The sequence below is a fragment of the Ochotona curzoniae genome, unplaced genomic scaffold (assembly GCF_017591425.1).
Source record: "Ochotona curzoniae isolate NIBS_2020 unplaced genomic scaffold, NIBS_Ocur_1.0 contig_3432, whole genome shotgun sequence".
In the NCBI taxonomy this organism is placed as follows: domain Eukaryota; kingdom Metazoa; phylum Chordata; class Mammalia; order Lagomorpha; family Ochotonidae; genus Ochotona; species Ochotona curzoniae.
Window position 1 is genome coordinate 11,547,876 of NW_024465859.1, and position 19,531 is coordinate 11,567,406.

Consider the following 19,531-nt stretch of genomic DNA (forward strand, 5'->3'; position numbering starts at 1 on the left):
TGCTTTCTATTTGGCCTAATATTAGTAAATCAGCACCAGGAGGCATCGTCCTACATCTTACCCCAAATTCCAAGAGAGTGAAACTTAGCCTACCAAGGAGGGAAGACACAGAGGTGTGCATCTTCTACTCCCAAATCAAAGATGGACTCCTACTGCAACTGCTAAACACATCTTGATAACAGATGCTGAACTCTCTATCATTGTCTGTACCTAACTGTCGTGACACACTTAAGAAGCAGAATGATGGGCTTGTGTCTGTTGCTGAAGGACTATACATCATAATAATAAATGGGAAAAGAATTCGGTGCAGGGGAGAGGAGGGTAATGGAGGAGGCTGGAAGGGGAAAAATCCCTGAGCCTATGGAACTGCATCAGGAGGAAATTTTAAAAAAAGGGTGGGGAGCTGGCGTGATAGCCTAGTGGCTAAGGTCTTTGCCTTGCATGCGTCAAAATCCCATATGGGTGACGGTTCATATCTCAGCTGTTCCACTTCCCATTCAGCTCCCTGCCTGTGGCCTGGGAAAGCAGTCGAGGAAGGCCAAAGCCTTGGGACCCTGCACCCGCATGGGACACCCAGAGAAGCTCCTGGCTTTGGATCAGTGCAGTTCTGGCCGATGTGGCCACTTGGGGAGAGAACCAACAGACATAAGATCTCTGTTGCTCCTTGTCTCTGTAAATTTTGCTTTCTGATAATAAATCTTTTTTTTTTTTTAAAGATGCAATTTCTATGTTGTTGGGCAGGCTTAAAAAAAATGAGGCCATGATTTGCAGACTCTTTGCTAGTCCTGGGGCTCTGTCAAGGCAGCTTTGAGGAACCCGCTTTCTCTCTCCTCTCACCATCAACCTCCAACCTTAGGTCCTCTCAGTGTCCTTTAGGCCCCTCGCTTTGCCTCTTGCTCTTGGAGGAACCCTACTGCCACAGAGCACTGTCAGACCTTGGCCCTGTGGTGGGTGGGTTCCTAAACTGAGCGGCACTCCTGGGTTAGAGGTCCCAAGAGCATGGCACATACAAGTGCCAGAAAAGACACAGGGCATCAACACAGCCTCCAAAGGTGCTTACCTGAAAAAGCATGTGCGTCAGGCTGAGTGCGAGTTGAGAGCTCAATTTGAAGTTTTATTTTTATAATTCAGTAGGTAAGGGTGAGGGTCTTCCTGAAGTACATTACAAACCTGGGTGTGCCATCTCACGGAACAGAGGCCCCAGTCAATGTTCTGGTTAGAAAACAGTCACATGCAGATGGCCCACTCTGCAAGGGCCCTTAAATTTAACATATGGGGAGGTCAAAATACGAGCCAACAATGTGTGCAGTCTAGGCAAAACAAAACTAGATGAACAACGGTTTACAAATGAAAGGTTTTTAAAAGCCTATGATACCCCCTTTAAGATTTAAGAGATTATGTGATTATTGGCTTTTGGAAGGTAATGGTTGTCAGCTTTTTTGAAACCAGTTTATAATGAAGGTTTCCTGAAGGTGGAGGCGAAGTACAGTTAAGCAGGTCTTTGCTATCTGTCTTTGGGATGCCGAGAATGGTGGTAAAAATCCTGTCTACGGTAGAGGCTTCCCTACATCTAACTAGATGTTATCTGAAATATGTAGTGCCCTGATGGGATAAGCCACCAAGGAACTCAGTATATTGGAAATGAAGACACATGTTCCAGCAAGCCCTTTCTTCCAACTTTCCCTGATTATCATCTTTTTGAATAAAGTGTTTCATCACTTATAAGCATATATACACAGATTTATCTATATCTATCTATACATACACATTGCACATACAATTGCAATTAATGATCAGGTAAAAATATACCAGGAACAAGTATGTTTAAGAATCACAGAGACATACTTTTTTGAAATTTGAATGCCTATGTCTAAGCATCAACTTATAATCATTTTTACTTAATTAGGATCTAGTGATTTTCTTTCTAAGCTTTTTCTGAAATTTAGATTAAGATGACTTGCCTATCAACCCTGCTTCTTGGTGACTGGAGCCAACCTCTCATTCCTAAATTTTAGGATAGTATGTGATCCTTAACTTTTTCAAAGCTCCAGCTTTTCTGAAAATTTTCTTCTTCTTTTTTTTTTTTACATGCATCTATTTTTTTCTGTTGCATTAGCCACAGTCTGATATATACAGTATTCAGGTCCACTTAGAAATGCTGTATTTATTCATGGCTGCAATTGCTCTTCTTCATTTGGTCTATCGTCTGGTGTCTGACAGTGGCTCAGGGGATGTAATGCCAGTTGGAGCAGGCAGAGTGATCCCCATGGCCCTGGGACCACACCAGGGGGCATGGCCCATCATCTATGCTCCCGCTGGCCACGCCAGGGGTGCAGCCATCATCTGTGTGCTCCCAGGGGCGCATCCCATCAGCTGTGTGACCTGTTGCCTGACCTGTGCCTCACTTGTGACCTGGCCATTCTTATCTGCAATCCTTATAGAAACCAAGACACTCAGGGAAAGTAGCACACCACAATCTCTAACATTCATGCTCTTGCTAGCTTGTTTCATCAAGATGCTTTCATAAAGGGAAATAATACTGTAACAGGTTACGAATTCTACAAATTCTGTAGTATTTCTCCAACAGGGACTTTAATTTCACAAATGTCTGACATCTGAGTTAAACTGCAGTTTTTTTTTTTTTAACCAGCATAGTTTCATGTGTTGCTTAACTGCTTTAAATTTATATGAAGATTGTAAATTGCAAAGGTAAAATATGTGTTTTCACAGGATTTATTTGTGAATTAAACTAAGCCTACTTTGTGACCTCTTTGTGATACCTTGGTGACAAATATTTGTATAATAAATGACTACAAAAAAAACCCAAAAACAAACAAACAAAAAAAAAAACCTATGCTACCCTCTTTAAAGGCAATAAAACTTTACTCTGAAGACTATCACTCCCAAGAGGTTTCTAATGTGATTTCATCCTATATACCATAATATTAGCAGCAAAAGAGGAAAAGGAGAAAAATGCTTTATGTATCGCCATATCCAATTAAGGAAAAATGCAAGTTACAAGTTTGTGTTAAGATCGTGACAATTCTATGCATTTTACTAGTCTACAGAGGAGTCCTAAAACACACGGCTTCATTCAAATACACAAAATTCAAGCAAAACACAAGAACTGTCCTAATGAGAGCCCAGATGTCATGCTTCATGCACCAGCAAGCCTCCTAAAACAGGTATAAAATCTGCTGGAGGCTCAAAAAGTTTTCCAACTAAAAAGATTTTTTTTAACCTAAAGGAAGTGAAAATAAAAAAAAAAAGTTTTTCTCCTACCTATGATAAACATGTCAATAGCGGCTGGATTCCGAGCCATTTGGTCCTAGGTAAGAAAAGGAACATAATTGATAAATTAGATTTTCATTGTTCATTATTCACATCTTCTTTTAAGCAAAGCTGATAAAAAGATCCTCAGGGTAACAACAATTCTCTAATATTTCTCACACTTCCAGTTTCTGCTCCAATGACTGCCATAAAGGGGCGCTTTTACACAAAGAGTTCTTTCAGAGCCTACACACAAGTCCTGAAATGAGTACCAAGCACTTCTCAATGAACTAACAGTCCTGGCATCCTATTACTGTGACAGTGACCTAAGGACATTGTCCTTCAGGAAATCACTAGAATGAGAATTTATGGAACATGCCACCTTAAGAAATAATTCAGGATCAAATGACCTCAGCAATTCCAAGTCAGTCTTGTCTTTCAGTAAGCGGGGAGACTGAGCCAACATCCTACCAACTTTCTAGAAACATCAGGCCAAAAGAAAAAAATGAGATAAAAGTCAATGTTTAAAAAAATTAAACGCTATGAAAACTCTAAATTTTGCAAATGTTATACAAAGTAAAATGTCATGGAAAACTGTGCAAAGCCTCTTCTATTTTACTTCTTTTGCATTAAAAAACCACACTGAGGCAGAAATGAAGAGGCTGTGCAGTTGAGAAACTGCTGGAAACGAAACATAAAAATGAATATTTTGGGGCCAGCAAGGTGGTGTGTTTGGTCAAGCCACTGCTTATGACGTCAGTCTATGTCAGGACACTGCTTCCTGTTCTCTGCTTCTGATCCATCTTGCTGTTAATGCAACTGGGAAGATGAGGGAAGACAGTCCAAGTGCTTGGGCCCTGCCACTCATGTGGAAGGCCAACAAGGAGTTCCTGATTCCATTTGTTGGGGCCATCTTAGTAGTTAGCCAATGGATTGAAGATCTCTCTCTCTCACTCTCTCTGTCACTCCCTCTCTCTCTGTTGCTTGCCTTTCAAGTAAATAAGCAAACAAATCTTCAAAAACTAACAATGAATGCCACTACTATATTTTCAGTGGTTCTACTAAAATCAGAAGGAAAAACATTAAGGAAGTTTCTATTGAACTCAGAACTTGAATCCAAATATTCCAAAAGTGAAATTTTTATAAAAGTAGAGACATACATTTAGTTACTCCAATAAAGAGCTTATTACTTTTGCTTAAATGCTTTTAACCCATATCTTTGTATGAGTTAACTTCTGTATCTACAGCAGCCCCAATTTAATCCAGTGATACAATTTTTTTGCCTTTCTATACCTTACGCCAGAACATTAGTTCTCTAGTTAAAACAGCCCTAAAATTTAAATGCATCATGCTCTATATTCATTCTATGACCCTGATAGTACCTAACACACATGAATTATTCAATCAACACAACATATTTTAAAGCTACATTTAAATACACTCCTACTTACTGGGCACTGATAGAAAACTTCATTCTTGTTCCGGCCCTCTGCAGCTTCCACTGCTATGTATTGGCTCAAACCAGTGTGTATGCAGAAAGTTAAAGGCAGGCAGTACTTAAGGCCCTGTCTCTGCTGGAAGCCCCCAGCAGCTGTGTCAACGTCTAGCAGATCTTCCGAGCGATAGTGGTTGGACAGTGCCATACTTCCCAACAACCTGAGGAGGATACGGATTCAAAAATGTAACAAGCTGAAGCTGCAAGCAAACCACTGCCCTTCACCTACTTGACCAATAACAATTTCACGCTGACAACTTTGCAAGAACTGATAAGCTTAACACTTCTAACTGGGAATTCCCCACAACACTATAATTTTTTTTTGTTTGTTTCTTTTTCTTTTCTTTAAGATTTGTTTATTTTTTATTGGAAAGTGAGATTTACAGAGAGAAGGAGTGATAGAGAGGAAGATCTTCCATCTGCTGTTTCACTTTCCAACTGCTCACAACAGCTGGAGCTGAACCCATCTTCAGCCAGGAGCCAGAAGCCAGGAGCCTGGAGCTTTTTCCAGGTCTACCGCGTGGTTGAAGGGTCACAAGATTTTAGGTCATCCTCAACTGCTTTCCCAGGCCACAGGCAAGAAGCTGTACAGGAAGTAGAGCAGCCAGGACACAAAACAGCGCCCATATGGGATCCTGGTGCTTGCAAGGCAAGGAATTTAGCTGCTATGCTACTGCATTGGACCTGAAAATTGTATTTTTCCAAACAGCTAAATATCAAGCTCTTAAAAAGAAATTCTCTTTATTTTATTGCTTTCATGAACCACCTTGCCACGATTTATTGATTTGCCACTGTCCTGCAATATATATATATACAGCTGATTTAAAGGGCAAATTCTCCCTGAAATCTTCATCTCAAAATGACCTGTAGTTCACCCAAACATGCAGACAGCATAAATATGTCCAAATTTCCACAAACCTGGACTGAGTGTGGTATATATTAATCTTACTACACATTACAAGATGGCAATACAAGTTCCAAAGAACCCGGCGACCCCTGGCGAGACTGCTACCTTGAGCCTCATTGCCTGGGCCACAACTGGATAAAAAGCCTATGTTGGAATTCATGAGCTATCTTCCTCAATCCTTTTAAGAAAAGTCTCTTTTCCTGCTCTTGAAATATGGCTGAGTTTCAGTGTCATTTTGACAGGAAGAGCCAGCAATACTTAGGCTTGTCCACTTCCTCCTAGCTGATTCTATTTCAGACCCCTGGCCTCTGATTTCTCACGTCTGCTGCCATCGTTCCATGACCACCTCGAGGCTTCTCTGGAAGTCAGGACAGAGCTTCACCTGCTTCTCCACGCACAAAGGAATGCTGGGTCCCAGCGGGAGCAGCTGCAAACCCTCCTGAGCATTTCACAGGCACAGCACCCCTGAAACTACTTCCTCCACAACAGCACAAAAGGAGCAGACCCATCTGGGTCTGCATACAGGATCAGCAACAGCTGGAGCTGCGCTGATCCGAAGCCAGGAACTAGGAACCTCCTCCAGGGTTCCCACGTGGGTGCAGGGTCCCAAGGCTTTGGGCAGCATCAGCTGTTGTGGCCACTTGGGGAGTGAATCATCGGACAGAAGATCTTTCTGCCTCTCCTCATCTCTGTATATCTGACTTTGCAATAAAAATAAATAAATCTTAAAAATATATATATATATATAGGGCCTGGCGCGATGGCGCAGTGGTTAAGGTCCTCGCCTTACACACCCAGGATCCCATATGGGCGCTGGCAGCCCCGCTTCTCATCCAGCTCCCTGCCTGTGGCCCGGGAAAGCAGTCGAGGACGGCCCAAAGCTTTGGGACCCTGCACCCGCATGGGAGACCCAGAAGAGGCTCCTGGCTTTGGATTGGCTCAGCTCCAGCTGTTGCAGCCGCCTGGGGAGTGAATCATCAGATGGAAGATCTTCCTCTCTGTTTCTCCTCTCTGTATATCCGCCTTTCCAATAAAAAGAAAATAAATCTTTAAAAATATATATATAGATATATTTGGATGCATGTAGTGTTGTAGTGAATCAGGCCTCTGCATGTGGTGCTGGCATCCCATGTGGGGGTCAGTTTGAGTCCTGGCTACTCTACTTCCAATCCAGCTCCCTGCTAATGTGCCTGGGAAAGCAGCATAGGATGGTCTAGGTCTTTGGGTCCTTGCACCCATGCAGATGACCCAGAGGAATCTCTTTGCTCCTGGCTTCAGGCCAGCCCAACTCCGGCCACTGTAGCCATTTCATGAGTAAACCAGCGAATGCACAATCTCTCTCTCTCTCTAAACCTGCCTTTCAAATAAAAATAGGTAAATCTTAAAATACACATACAATCACACATATTCATCTTAGGGCCTATTGCCCTGAACTCCAAACTTTAACTATAAAGACGTGTTGGGCCCAGCGCCGTGACCTAGCAGCTGGAGTCCTCACCTTGAACATGCCAGGATCCTATATAGGTGCCGGTTCTAATCCCAGCAGTCCTGTTTCCCATCTGCTCCCTGCTTGTGGCCTGGGAAAGCAGTCGGGGACAGCTCAAAGCCTTGGGATCCTGAACCATGCAGGAGATCTAGAAGCAGCTCCAGGTTCCTGGCTTTGGATTGCATAGCTATGGCTGTTGTGGGGAGTGAACCATCGGACGGAAGATCTTCTCTGTCTCTCCTCTTCTCTATATATCTAACTTTCCAATAAAAATAAATCTTAAAAAAAAAAACCTGACGTGTTGATAAGAATGATAGTTTCTGAGACATTTACTCTGAAAAAATCTAAGTGAGCTACAGATTTTGGTTTTACAGACTTCTATGAAGAAGCAGGAATTCCTACACTCCTTTAATCTGTTATGATATAAACATGACATATTTCCTTTCATCCCTGAAGATAACCTGCATCATTAAATATAAACATAGACCATCTTACCCAGGCACCACTAGCTTCTGCCCGTTGTGGATCCGATAGGAACACCGGTAGTCATTGGGAAGCTTGCAGCCAATCTGAGCTTCCACAGCGTCCAGATCTTCCTCTCGAGCGCCCTCTGCAGATGCACAGAAAAAAATTGTGAAGAAATACTAAGCGTTTATACTGGAAACGAAACATAAGCCCCCTGCTAACCTAGGAAACAATCTCAGAATAAATGAAGTTTGTGCAAAATGCATGGCTGAAAGATGGGAAGATGAATTGGAAATTAATTTGAAATTCTGAGCAAGCAAATTTCTCTCAACAGGGAAAACATTAGCACTTAGTCAACATGGGAAGGTGGGGGCCAGTGAGATTTATAACAGCTCTTACACATCACAACACAAGCCTTGGAGTAGATCCCATTTCTCTGAATCTAATATATTCATCCTGCTTTGCTTGTTTAAAAACAACAGCAACAACAACAATAAATAGTGGCTGGCACTGTGGTATGGCAAGTTAAGTCAGCAACATGGGCATCTCATATGAGCAGCACTTGGAGTCCTGATGGCTCTGCTTCAGGTCCAGCTCCATGCTAGTGCACCAGGCGAAGCACCAGAAGAGGGCCTAAGTGCTTGGGCTCCTGCACCCACATGGGAGATCCAGATGGAGTTTCAGGTCCTTGGTTCAGCCTAGCCCAGCCCTAGCCTTAGCAGTCATTGGAGGAATCAGCCAGCAAATCAAAGATCTCTCCATCTCTGTGTCTTATGCACGTGCTCTCCTCCCTCTCAATCTAACTCTTCCAAATAAACATTTACATCTCAAAAACAAAAGCAAAACATCCCTCCAGAAGCTCTCTAAGGTGGCACTGCTCAGGAACTGTAGTGTTCTTGATGGGAAATATAGAACATGAGGTATAGATTGATTCATGCTATGAAGAAGCTATTGACGCAGATTCTATTTTGCACATCTGTAAATTTGCCATGTATGAGTACTGTAGCTTTTTTAAAAATAAAAATTTATTCATTTTTATTGGAAAGGCAGATATACAGAAGAGGAGAGACAGAGAGGAAGATCCTCCATCTGATGATCCACTCCCCAAGTGACCAAATTGGCTGGAGCTGAGCCAATCTGAACCCAGGAGCCAGGAGCCTCCTTCAAGTGTCCCATGCAGGTGCAGGGTCCCAAGGCTTTGGGCTGTCCTCAATTACTTTCACAGGCCGCAAGCAGGGAGTTGAATAGGAAGCAGGGCTGCTGGGATTAGAATTGGCACCCATGTGGAATCCCAGTGCGTGCAAGGCGAGGACTCCAGCCGCTGAGCTACTACACCATGCCCAAGTATTATAGCTTTAAAAAGCAGGAAATAATAACAAATACCAAAAAAAAAAAAAAAAAAAAAAAAGATCCACGTCCAGCAAGGCTTACCAGGTTGCTGGACCAAACCTCTCACTAAACAATGAGCACAGCAATTTGTTTTAAAGCCCTTTGGAAAATCACCGAGGGGGAGATGAGAAGAGCATTACATAACCACAGGCTGGAGGGTCAAAACGCTAAGTTCAGAGTCCACAAAGGAGAAAGAGGCGTGGTAAAACCTAGGGCCATGTCCTAGGAATAAGGGTAAACTAAAGATAGATTGTTCCTCTCAAAGGTTAAAGGTCAGTTTCCTACTCCACCAACCCCTGCTTGAAACAGGGTACATCAGCCATTGACAAGCCACTGGGAAAACTCCAGCCAGTCTCGAGGAGAACATACTGCAAAACTAAAAAACTGTGTCTAACAATCAATCAATCAAAAAAATTTCACCAAAACTCTAAGCTTATATAGACACTAGATTTCATGAAGGAGAAAAAAAAAAAAAAAACCACTAGAATCAAATCCATAATATATCCAGCTACTGAAATTAATAAACATAAGCTTTAAAAAAAAAAAAGCTTTATTTATTTGAAAGAGTAACTAATACACACAGAGAAACAGCTTCCATTCATTGGTTCACTTCCCAGATGGCTGTAACGGCCAGCACCCGGCCAGGCTGAAGCCAGGAGCCAGCAGCTTCACCCAGGTCTCCCACAGGGCTGGCAGGGGTCTAAATTCTTGGGCTATCTTCTGCTGCTCTTTCTAGGCCATTAGCATGGAGCTGGTTTGGAAGTAGAGCATCCTGGACTCAAACCAGCACCCATATAGGTTGCTGACATCACAGGCCGTGGCTTTGGCCACCATGTCAATGCTGACCTCTAGTAAACAAAAATTTCAAAACTATCACAGTTGAAATATTCAGCAAAATAAATGACAAGAGAGACTTTTAGGAATAAACTAAAACTCATAAAGCGAGGGGCAGGTATTTGCCTGGTGGTTAGTGGTTAAGACGCCCATGCCCATATCAGGGCCCCAGGTTCAGCACTGGGCTCCAGCCCCTGACTGCAGCTTCCTTCTAGTGCAGACCCTGTGGGAGCTGGCAGTGACACTTTAAGAGACTGGGCCCGACGCTCATTGGGAAGACGTGGACTGCAGGAATCTGGAAGCGAATCAGTAGACTGGGAGATCACGCTGACTCTCAAAAAACAAATAAAAATATAAACCTAATACAGTTGCTGACCCTTAACATTTTTTAAATTAATCAAATGGAAATCTTAAGACTAAAAATATATCATAATTGAAACTAAGAATTTACTGTCGAGCAGGCACTTGGCCTAGTGGCCTAAACATCAGACTGTCTAGGTTATACAGCAACTCCAAGTGCCTGACTCCGGTTTCCTGTTCATATGGCTCCTGGGAAGGCTGCTGGTGATGCTTAAGTAATCGAGCTTCTGCAACTCGTGTGGGAGACTCAACTGGGTTCCCAGCCCCTGGTTTTTGTTCCTGCACTTCTGACATTGTCTGGGAATTAGACTAGTGGATGGGATCTCTCTTTCTTTCTGAGCCTTTCAAATAAATACATTTTGAAATCATTAAAGCCTAGAATGAGAGGGAAGACAGAATGGGGTGAAAGTGGTGTTTGAAGATATAATATCACAGAATTTTCCAGAAATGACAAAAACTCCAAATCACAATGCAAGAAGCATAGCCCTAATGAAGATAATTAACTGATAAAACCCAGAAAACTGATAAAAATCAAAGACTAAGAAGATTCTTAAAAGCAGCCAGAGCAAGGAAAAAAAAAGTACATAATTCTCTTTAAAGGAACAACAGTTAGGACAGCAAAATTCTCAACAGAAAACAACGGAAGTCAGAGGAGCGATATGTTTAGAGCGGTGACTAGAATTCTGTATCCACCCCAGCTGCAGGCACCTGCCTAGGCTGCTTAGTACCTAAGCAGGTGTCCCATTGCTGAGAGAAAAGCAGGCAGTAGCTGGCAAGCATTCTGGGTCTAGTTATACCACATTAGTGTTAACTATTCCAGTGTGCCCGCATAGTTGCCTATTCTTTCTAAAATTATTCTTATTTTTACATACGTGGGGAGAGCAGGAACACTGAGCTACACCCCCTCCACCCCGCACCCCAGGCAGGGGTGCAGTGGGGGTAGAAAGGAGCTGTAGAATGCCTGAAGAATAGGGTCTGGGGACAGACTGGGGTGGGAGCAGCTGAGGGTATTTGACAAGGATCTTCCATGGCCTGGGCCACTGCACTCAGAGGCAGGCAAGGGAGCCGAGACAGAACAGTTTAATTGGGGGAAACCAGATGGCATCTCTAGACTCAGACCCTGGCCACAGGGAAAAATCACAGGATGTGTGCTTTGGCCTTGGAGTATGTGTATTGAGACTGGGCCACCACAGTGGCTGATGACTAAGCAGTAGACACCATGCCCACATGCAGGTGGAGGACATGACAGCCAGCTCATCTAAGTTAGCAGGGGATGTTGACTGCCTCATCAGAGAATAAAAAGCAGAACAGTTTGAGCAACTCTCTTGGCCAAGCTTTACAGCAAGTGTCTAAGTCTATGGATGCACACTGAGGTAGACTTGGTCAGTCAGTAGACCTAGGAAAGATTTTTTTCAACCATGAGTAATGAAGCCTACTACTTCTCAGATCCCTGCCACAGGGAAAAATCAAGTTGTTACCACTCAAGTAACACCCTTGGAACACTTTTCCTCACATTGAGGTTTCTAAGGTGTTATCAAATGACTGTCTCTGTCCCAGGTGCTAATGTAGTTTGACAGTAAGGAGCAGCCCCTTCCCTCTCCTTCCCTGCAGACACAGAAGAAAAAAAATGTGAAACATTTGTCCCACCTACTTTCCTCCATATCTGAGCCTCTCCACGCTGATCATAGGCCCCCATGGGCATGCATCCCTCTCAGTTACATAAGCAATATTAAAAAGCAAATAAACAATTTAAAAAAGAATTTTGTATCCAGTGACTATACCCTTCAAAAGTGGAGATGAAATAAGTATAATTTTTTAGACAAAGTATGAAAAAATTCAGTCACAAAAGTATCTTACTAAAATAATTACTAAACATAATTCTAAAAAAGTAATCCCTATTAGAAGTAAAAAGATGCAGGGAGAAACAAAGAGCAACCAGAAATAGATGAATATGAAGGTAAATCTAAAATAATAATAATGCTGCCAGGGATATTAAACATGTCAATAATTAAAAGTACAAAAACTATAGTATAAAATGCAAGGCATTGGGTGACTGGATTTAAATAATTCTAAGGTTTTTTCATTGTCCTGGAAATGGTAAAAATACTAATCTATACTAGACCTTAGTAAGTCAATGATGCATGCTTAAATGTCTAGATTTAACTAATGAAAGAACTGTATAAAAGGGGAGAATGGAATAAAATATGCTGAGGACACAACACAGGCGTAAGTATACTAAACAGTAATATACTTAGTAATCTCATGAAAACACAAATGACAAGAGAAAAAACAAAACACAAGTATATACAAAGACACACTTTAATGTAGACGCAGAAAAGAAAGCTGGAATTGCTCTCCTAAGCATATTTTAAGACAAACAGTTTTATGAGAGCTCGTGGTCTCTGTCATGACCAAAAAGTTAAACTCACTATTCAGGAAGTATAATTCTAACTTTATGTACCCTATAACCCAGCTTCAAAATAAAACGACAAAACTAAAACAGAAACGATATCCACAGTCACAGTAGGTGTACTGGTATTGACAGTTCTGCCAGCACAGGTGTGACTCAACTGGCTCCTTGGCACAGGCCCCACAAGGCTGACGTCATGGCATCAACTAGGACTGCCATCGCACCCAGGCTCACGAGTGGCTCCTTGCGATTGTGGGGCTGGAGCGTTCAGCTCCTACAGTGCACCTGCCATTCTTGACCTTTCAGCCCTCTGCTCCCTCAGAACCAACAGCAAACACACCGAACCTGCCGCCTGACTTCCAGAAGAATCTAGTCTGGTCTCATTGAGAAGCTCTTGTAATCAAACCAGGCCCATTGGGATAATGTTCCTCTAGACTAACAATTAAGTTGTATCTAAGTATTTTGGGACCTTAGTTACATCTATAAACTCTTTCATCTTTTTCCATATAACAAGACTTGATCATGCGGAATGAAATCAATTTTATTCACAATAGCACCTACACTCAAAAAGAGATAATTATACGAGGGATGAATGCCAGGGGGTGTAAATTCTGGTAGCTATCTTGGAATGCTGCCAGCTACAATGAGGGATTTTACCATATCTCTCTCAGTAACTAACAGGACAAGCAAATAACAAAACAGTAAAAGTGTAGATTTCAATAAGGTTAACAAATTTTACCTACATTAATATTTTTTTCAAGCATACATAAACATTTATCAAAAGATATCACATATGCTGTGTCATAGAATAAGTCACAACTAATTTTAAATGACTGAACTCACATGATCTGTTCATAGTGGAATTAAGCACAGAGGCCAGCATTGTGGCACAGCATGTTAACCTACTGCCTATAGCGTGGCATCCCACATGAGTACCAGTTCATGTTCCAGCTATTCCATGTCGGACTCCAGTTCCCTGCTAATTAGTAGAAGAAAGCAGTAAAGGATGGCCCAGGTGCTTGGACCCCTGCATTCACTAGGGAGTCCTGGATGAAACTCTTGGCTCCTGGTTCTGGCCTGGCCCAGCCTCGGCCATTGCAGCCATTTGAGGAGTGAACCAGCAGATTAAACATTTCTCTCTCCCTCCATCTATAACTGTCTTCCAGGTAAATAAAAATAAATCTGGAAATTATATAAAAGATCACTCTAAAAAACCCTAAATGTTTGGAAATTAAGCAACACAGTTTTGCATATTCATGCAGGGAAGGGCACAATGAGCATGCGCCCAGTGCAACACGCCCGGGAGTACACTTGAGAGCAGTGGGCAGTGCTTAGTTCATGCCCTTAGTGAGATCACGTCCCCTCCTAGGTGATGGGCTCAAAGGGATGCATCACCTCTGCGCCGTTCTTTCTAAGCAGTCTAAGGCCCGTCTAAGCCTAAGAGAAACATCAGACAAAGTCAACCTGAGAGATTTGCTAGAAAAGACCTGGTGAGTGCTTCTCAAAATTAGTAAACTCACAGAAGTCAAGGAAAGATTGAAAAACGGTCACTGACCAGAGTGCAGTAGGGAGACATGACAACTAAATGCAGTGTAGGATTCTGAACTGGAGCCCTGGAACAGGAAAAGGAAATTAATGGAAAACCGGATGAAATTCAAGGGAAGTCTATGACTTTATTAATGGTCATGTACCAACGAAGACCTGCACTTGAGATAAATGTCCCCTAGCGGGATGATTCCAGATCCCAAGCGACGGTACACAGAATTCTCGGACCCATCTGCAACTTTCCTAAAAATCTAAAATTACTTCAAGATAAAACGTGCAATAAAAAGAAAGTGTAGCGTAAAAGGAATCAAGTACTACTGCCTGGACCAATAGGTAATGAGAGAAACCAGCATGTTTTATGCTACATGTTACTTATCTAACATGTAACATGAAAAAAATCAAAAATTTATTGGAGAAATAGAAACAAGCACAAAAGTAGTAAGAAAAACAACAGAGTTAAAGAGCCAGGAGGAAGCATGTGATTAACACAAGGGAAAAGGCCGGAAGTGATATCCGATTATGGAATTTGTAAGACTGCGGTTCAAATCTCTACTACTACTTGCCCATGTGATCGGGTTTTTCAATTTCTTTAATTTTGTTTCCTTCATCATCTACAAAAGGAGGATAAAATCACTTATTCGAGGGAAGTACAGTGAGGACTGAGAAAGACTTCAATGCTTGATAAAGTGTATTAACATTCGACATTCATTCACTGCCTTTCCCCACTGGTTTAGTCACAGGAAGCAGCACGGAGTGGTTATCAGCAGCCAGGAAGCCTAGCTTGGAGTTCCTCCTCCATCATTTACTAGTTATGGGACCTTGCACTCGTCATCTAAACTCTCTGGGTATGTTTTTTTACCTGTTAAATGACAGTGCTAATATAAATCAGAGATCATCAATTGAAGAGGTCAAATCCCAGCCTACAGCCTGTGTAAACAAACTTTTTCTGGGACATAGCAATATTCATGTGCTTATGGACTGCCTATGGCTGTTTCACAAACAACAGCATGGCTGAATAGCTGTGATAGTTAATGTGCGTCTAAAATATTTACTATTACTTAATATTTCATCTTCCCTGAAACAGCCTACCAATCACTTGTTTAAAGGTATTCTCAGGGGCCTGGTGAGGTAGCCTAGTGGCTAAAATCCTCACCTTGCAAGTACCGGGATCCCATATGGGCACCGGTTTTAATCCTGGCGGCCCTGCTTCCCATTCAACTCCCTGCTTGTGGCCTGGGAAAGCAGTCAAGGACAGCCCAAAGCCTTGGGACCCTGCACCCATGTGGGAGACCTGCAGGAGGCTCCTGGCTTCGGATTGGCGCAGTTCTGGCTGTGGGGGTGGCTTGGGGAGTGAATCAACGGACAAAAGATCTTCCTCTCTGTCTCTCTTACTCTCTATATATCTGACTTTCCAATAAAAATAAAATAAATCTTGAAAAAAAAAAAAGGTATTCTCAGGTTCCTTTCAAATTCTAAAATCCCAAACCAACACTGAAGGGAAACTTGAAGACACATAATAGGAATGATAACATATTGTATTTTCAAGATGTCCCATAAAAATACTTCCAAGGCCAATGCCTATTTGTATCTGCCAATCCTACAGTGTTGAAATTGATTCAGAGGCCATGTACCTGAGCTGAACAGTTGGGGTCCTGACGGAGTTTTGTAAAATTCATAAGCCTGGAGTCCCTAGGACACCACATTATAAATATCCAAGAACTTTTCCTCTGTTCCGACTCAGAACAAGCACTGGCAGCAAATCAGGAGCAGTTCAGGACTTTTCTGGCAACATGACCTACAATCACTGCATTGCAACAGTGAGTAGGCAGGGCCCGGCACGGCAGCCTAGTGGCTAAAGTCCTCGCTTTGTATGCATTGGGATCCTATGTGGGCACTAGTTTGCACTCCAGCTACTCCACTTCCTTTCCAGTTCCATGTTTGTGGCATGGGAAAGCAGCAGAGGATGAACCCAAGCCTTGGGAACCTGTACCCACGTGGGAGACCCAGAAAAAGCTGCTGGGTTTAGCTTGTTTCGAATCAGCTCAACTTAGGATGTTATAGCTACTTGGGGAGTGAATCACAGATGGGAGATCTTTCTGTCTCTTCTCTCTATAAATCTGACTTTCCAATAAAAATAAATAAATCTTTTAAAAAGAGAGAAAAACAGTGATTAGGGAGCAGGCAGCCTGAGAATGGGCATGGGAAGAAGAAAGAGGCTGCAATGTATCCTAAATTACTTCCTATCCCAAAAAATGTAGTACCTAAAAGGAGAACTATTCTCATATTCTTTTTTTTCTTAAGGGGTAGGGCTACACTTAGTGTTAGGTTTTAGGGTTAGGTTTAGAGTTAGGACTATGGTTAGGGTTTAGGGTCTCTCATAATCTAAATGTCCTAATATTGGACAAGTTCTTAAAGAAATCGAAGATATTCTAGAATAAGTTATCTCTCAATTCAACCAATGCTAAAATTGTAACTCCGGATTCCACCCTATATTCAAATCCTGGTTTTGCCTTTTGCTTTACGAGCATAACTTATTTAACTTTTCATTCCTTAAGTAGTGCACCTTGTGCAGGCGTTCTAGCAGACTAAAACCCCTGTGAGCCCAATATATGGCAGTGCCGGTTCAAGTTCTAGCTGCTTTGCTTCTAGTCACCTCCCTGCTAACCTGCTAATAGCAAATAATGGCCCAAGTCCTTGGAGCAATCCACCTGGGAGAGATGCATGGAGTTCCAGGCCCCTGGTTAAGGTCCGGCCTAGCCCTCATCTACACGGCCATTTGGGGAGTAAACCAGCAGATGTCTTCTCTTTCTCCATCTGTCTCCGTAACTCTGCCTGTCACTAAAAAAAAGTGCACTTATGAGAATAGCAATGACCTTTCTTTCTCTCAGAGATTTTTTGCAAATTAAATGATACAATACAAAATGCTTAGCTAATTGCCTACCTTTGTGGTTCATGATAGCTATTTAAGTGCTCATCTATTATCATCACCAAATGCTCATTTTTGGAATTATTTTCCTCTTGAAATATTTAACCCCACACACCAAGTGAACAATCTTCTAAGAAAATAAGCTTTTAAAAATATGAAATAAGGCTATTTTCCTTTAAAGCTCAACTCTTCTTATCCCTGCCAAAATCATTCTTTGTGCTTCCTACTAGCAATTCAAGCATTAAATACCTTGTCATGCAATCACGATCTGCATAAAAGTAGTATTTGTGTAGGAAATTACAATGGAAATACAAAAGTAAAAGAAATGCTGTTTCAAAAAATATCTTAGCTCTAAAGGGAGGAAAACATTTGAGAAAAAGTGATTTCAATTTTTGCAGAGCAAAATCAAAACACTTAAGGAATACCTTTCAGTAGAGAAATCTGAAAAAAAAACAATCACAATCTAACTTGGAGGGTAAAGCAGACAAGTAGTAATACATCTGCAATCTATGTATTTTATTTTCTTTTTTTTTAAGATTTATTTATTTATATTGGAAAGTCAGATACATAGAGAGAGAGGGAGAGACAGAGAGGAAGATCTCCCAATGGCTAGAGTTGTGCTGATTCGAAGCCAGGAGCCAGGAACTTCCTCCAGGTCTCCCACGCGGATGCAGAGTCCCAAGGCTTTGGGCCGTCCTCGACTGCTTTCCCAGGCCACAAGCAGGGAGCTGGATGGGAAGTGGAGCTGCTGGGATTAGAACCGGTGCCCATATGGGATCCTGGTATGTTCAAGGCAAGGACTTTAGCCGCTAGGCCACCGGGCTAGGCCCCTATCTATACAATTTCATGGACATTAATAAGTCAAATAAATAAAAATCACTTGCTAACATTTCTTGTGAAAAGTGGATAATGACAGCAGAGAAGATTATGGTAGCAAATAGCTCTCAATTAAAACCTTAGTTGGACTGCTCTGTAAATGTCAAAATAAGGGTAGTCTCAGCTAGTGTCATGCGGTAGCCTCCACCTGCTCTAGCATCCTAGGTGAGCACCAGGTTGACTTGGCTGTTTCACATCCAATCCAGCTCCCTGCTAATGGTCTGCGAGAGCAGCAGAGGATGGCTCCAGTGCTTAGGCCCCTACACTCACATCAAAGACCTGGAGGTCGCTCCAGGCTCCTGGCTTCAGAGAGATCCAGCTCTGCTTTTCTAGCCATTTTGGGAGTGAGCCAGAGAATGGAAGAACTCTTTCAGTGTGTGTCTCTCTCTCTTTTTAAAAATGGAAAGTCAGATATAAAGAGAGGAGGAGAGACAGAGAGGAAGAACTTCCATCCACTGATTCACTCTCTGACCGTCTGCAATGGCCAGAGCTGAGCCTATCTGAAGCCAGGAGCCTGGATTTCCCACACGGGTCAGGGCTTTGGGCCTTCCTTGACTGCTTTTCAAGGCCAAACAGGGAGCTGGATGGGGAGCAAGGCCACCAGGACCAGAACCAGCATCTGTATCAGATCCTGGCACATGCAAGACGTGGATTTTAGCCACCAGACTACTGCACCGGCCCTCTCCCTCTCTCTTTAAACGTCTTTCAAATACAAACAAATCTTGAAAAAAAAAAAAAAAGGATAGATTTTCTTTATTATTCTACTCTGACACTCTTAAAGACTCAGGTTTTTCCCGAACATTAGATGGTAAAACACTTGGTTATACTGGGCCCGGCACGGTGGCGCAAGTGATTAAAGGTCCTCGCCTTGCACGCCCAGGATCCCATATGGGCGCCGGTTCTAATCCCGGCAGCACCGCTTCCCTTCCAGCTCCCTGCCTGTGGCCTGGGAAAGCAGTTGAGGACGGCCCAAAGCTTTGGGAACCTGCACCCGTGTGGAAGACCCGGAAGAGGCTCCTGGCTTCGGATCGGCATAGTATCGGCCCGTTGCGCTCACTTGGGGAGTGAATCATCGGATGGAAGATCTTCCTCTCTGTCTCTCCTCTCTGTATATCCGCCTTTCCAATGAAAAAATAATAAAAATAAATCTTTAAAAAAAAAAAAAAAACACTTGGTTATACTGACAATAGCAAAGAACACTGTTTTTCAAATTAAAAAAAAATTTTAAATAAACCACTATAATTAATCATTGCCACGCAGTCCAAGTACTATTAGTTTCTTTATATAAAACAAACATAAGGCTAAACAGAGCTCAACTTTTCCTTCTCAGAAACTATCCTGAGCATCCCCCAGGTTGAGCAAGCACCTAGGTCCTTCCAGCAACATTAGTGGCCTACATTCTGGGCTAAATGTGAGTGCTCAGTTATGGTCAAGGTTGAATTAGCAAGTCACGCTGACAACAGAGATTCAACATTATTTAAGCTAACCTATCTCTTTAAACCTCTTTCTGTTGATTTAAACTAACTTACTAACAGTAACGGCAACGGACAAGGGAGACTGTATTCCTA

At 42.4% G+C, this 19,531-nt stretch overlaps 1 protein-coding gene across 4 annotated transcripts in view; it reads right to left on the reverse strand.

Moving 5' to 3' along the window:
* The window catches only part of FBXO3 (F-box protein 3), a 44,097-nt gene that overhangs the window by 16,590 nt on the left and 7,976 nt on the right, over positions 1–19,531 (reverse strand). For all 4 annotated transcript variants that reach the window (XM_040980069.1, XM_040980067.1, XM_040980071.1 and 1 more), the window contains 3 exons: positions 7,654–7,768; positions 4,722–4,926; positions 3,283–3,328 (listed from right to left, as the gene is read on the reverse strand). In XM_040980069.1, the coding sequence (XP_040836003.1) occupies positions 3,283–3,328; positions 4,722–4,926; positions 7,654–7,768 (366 nt within the window). The remainder of the gene's footprint in view (positions 1–3,282; positions 3,329–4,721; positions 4,927–7,653; positions 7,769–19,531) is intronic.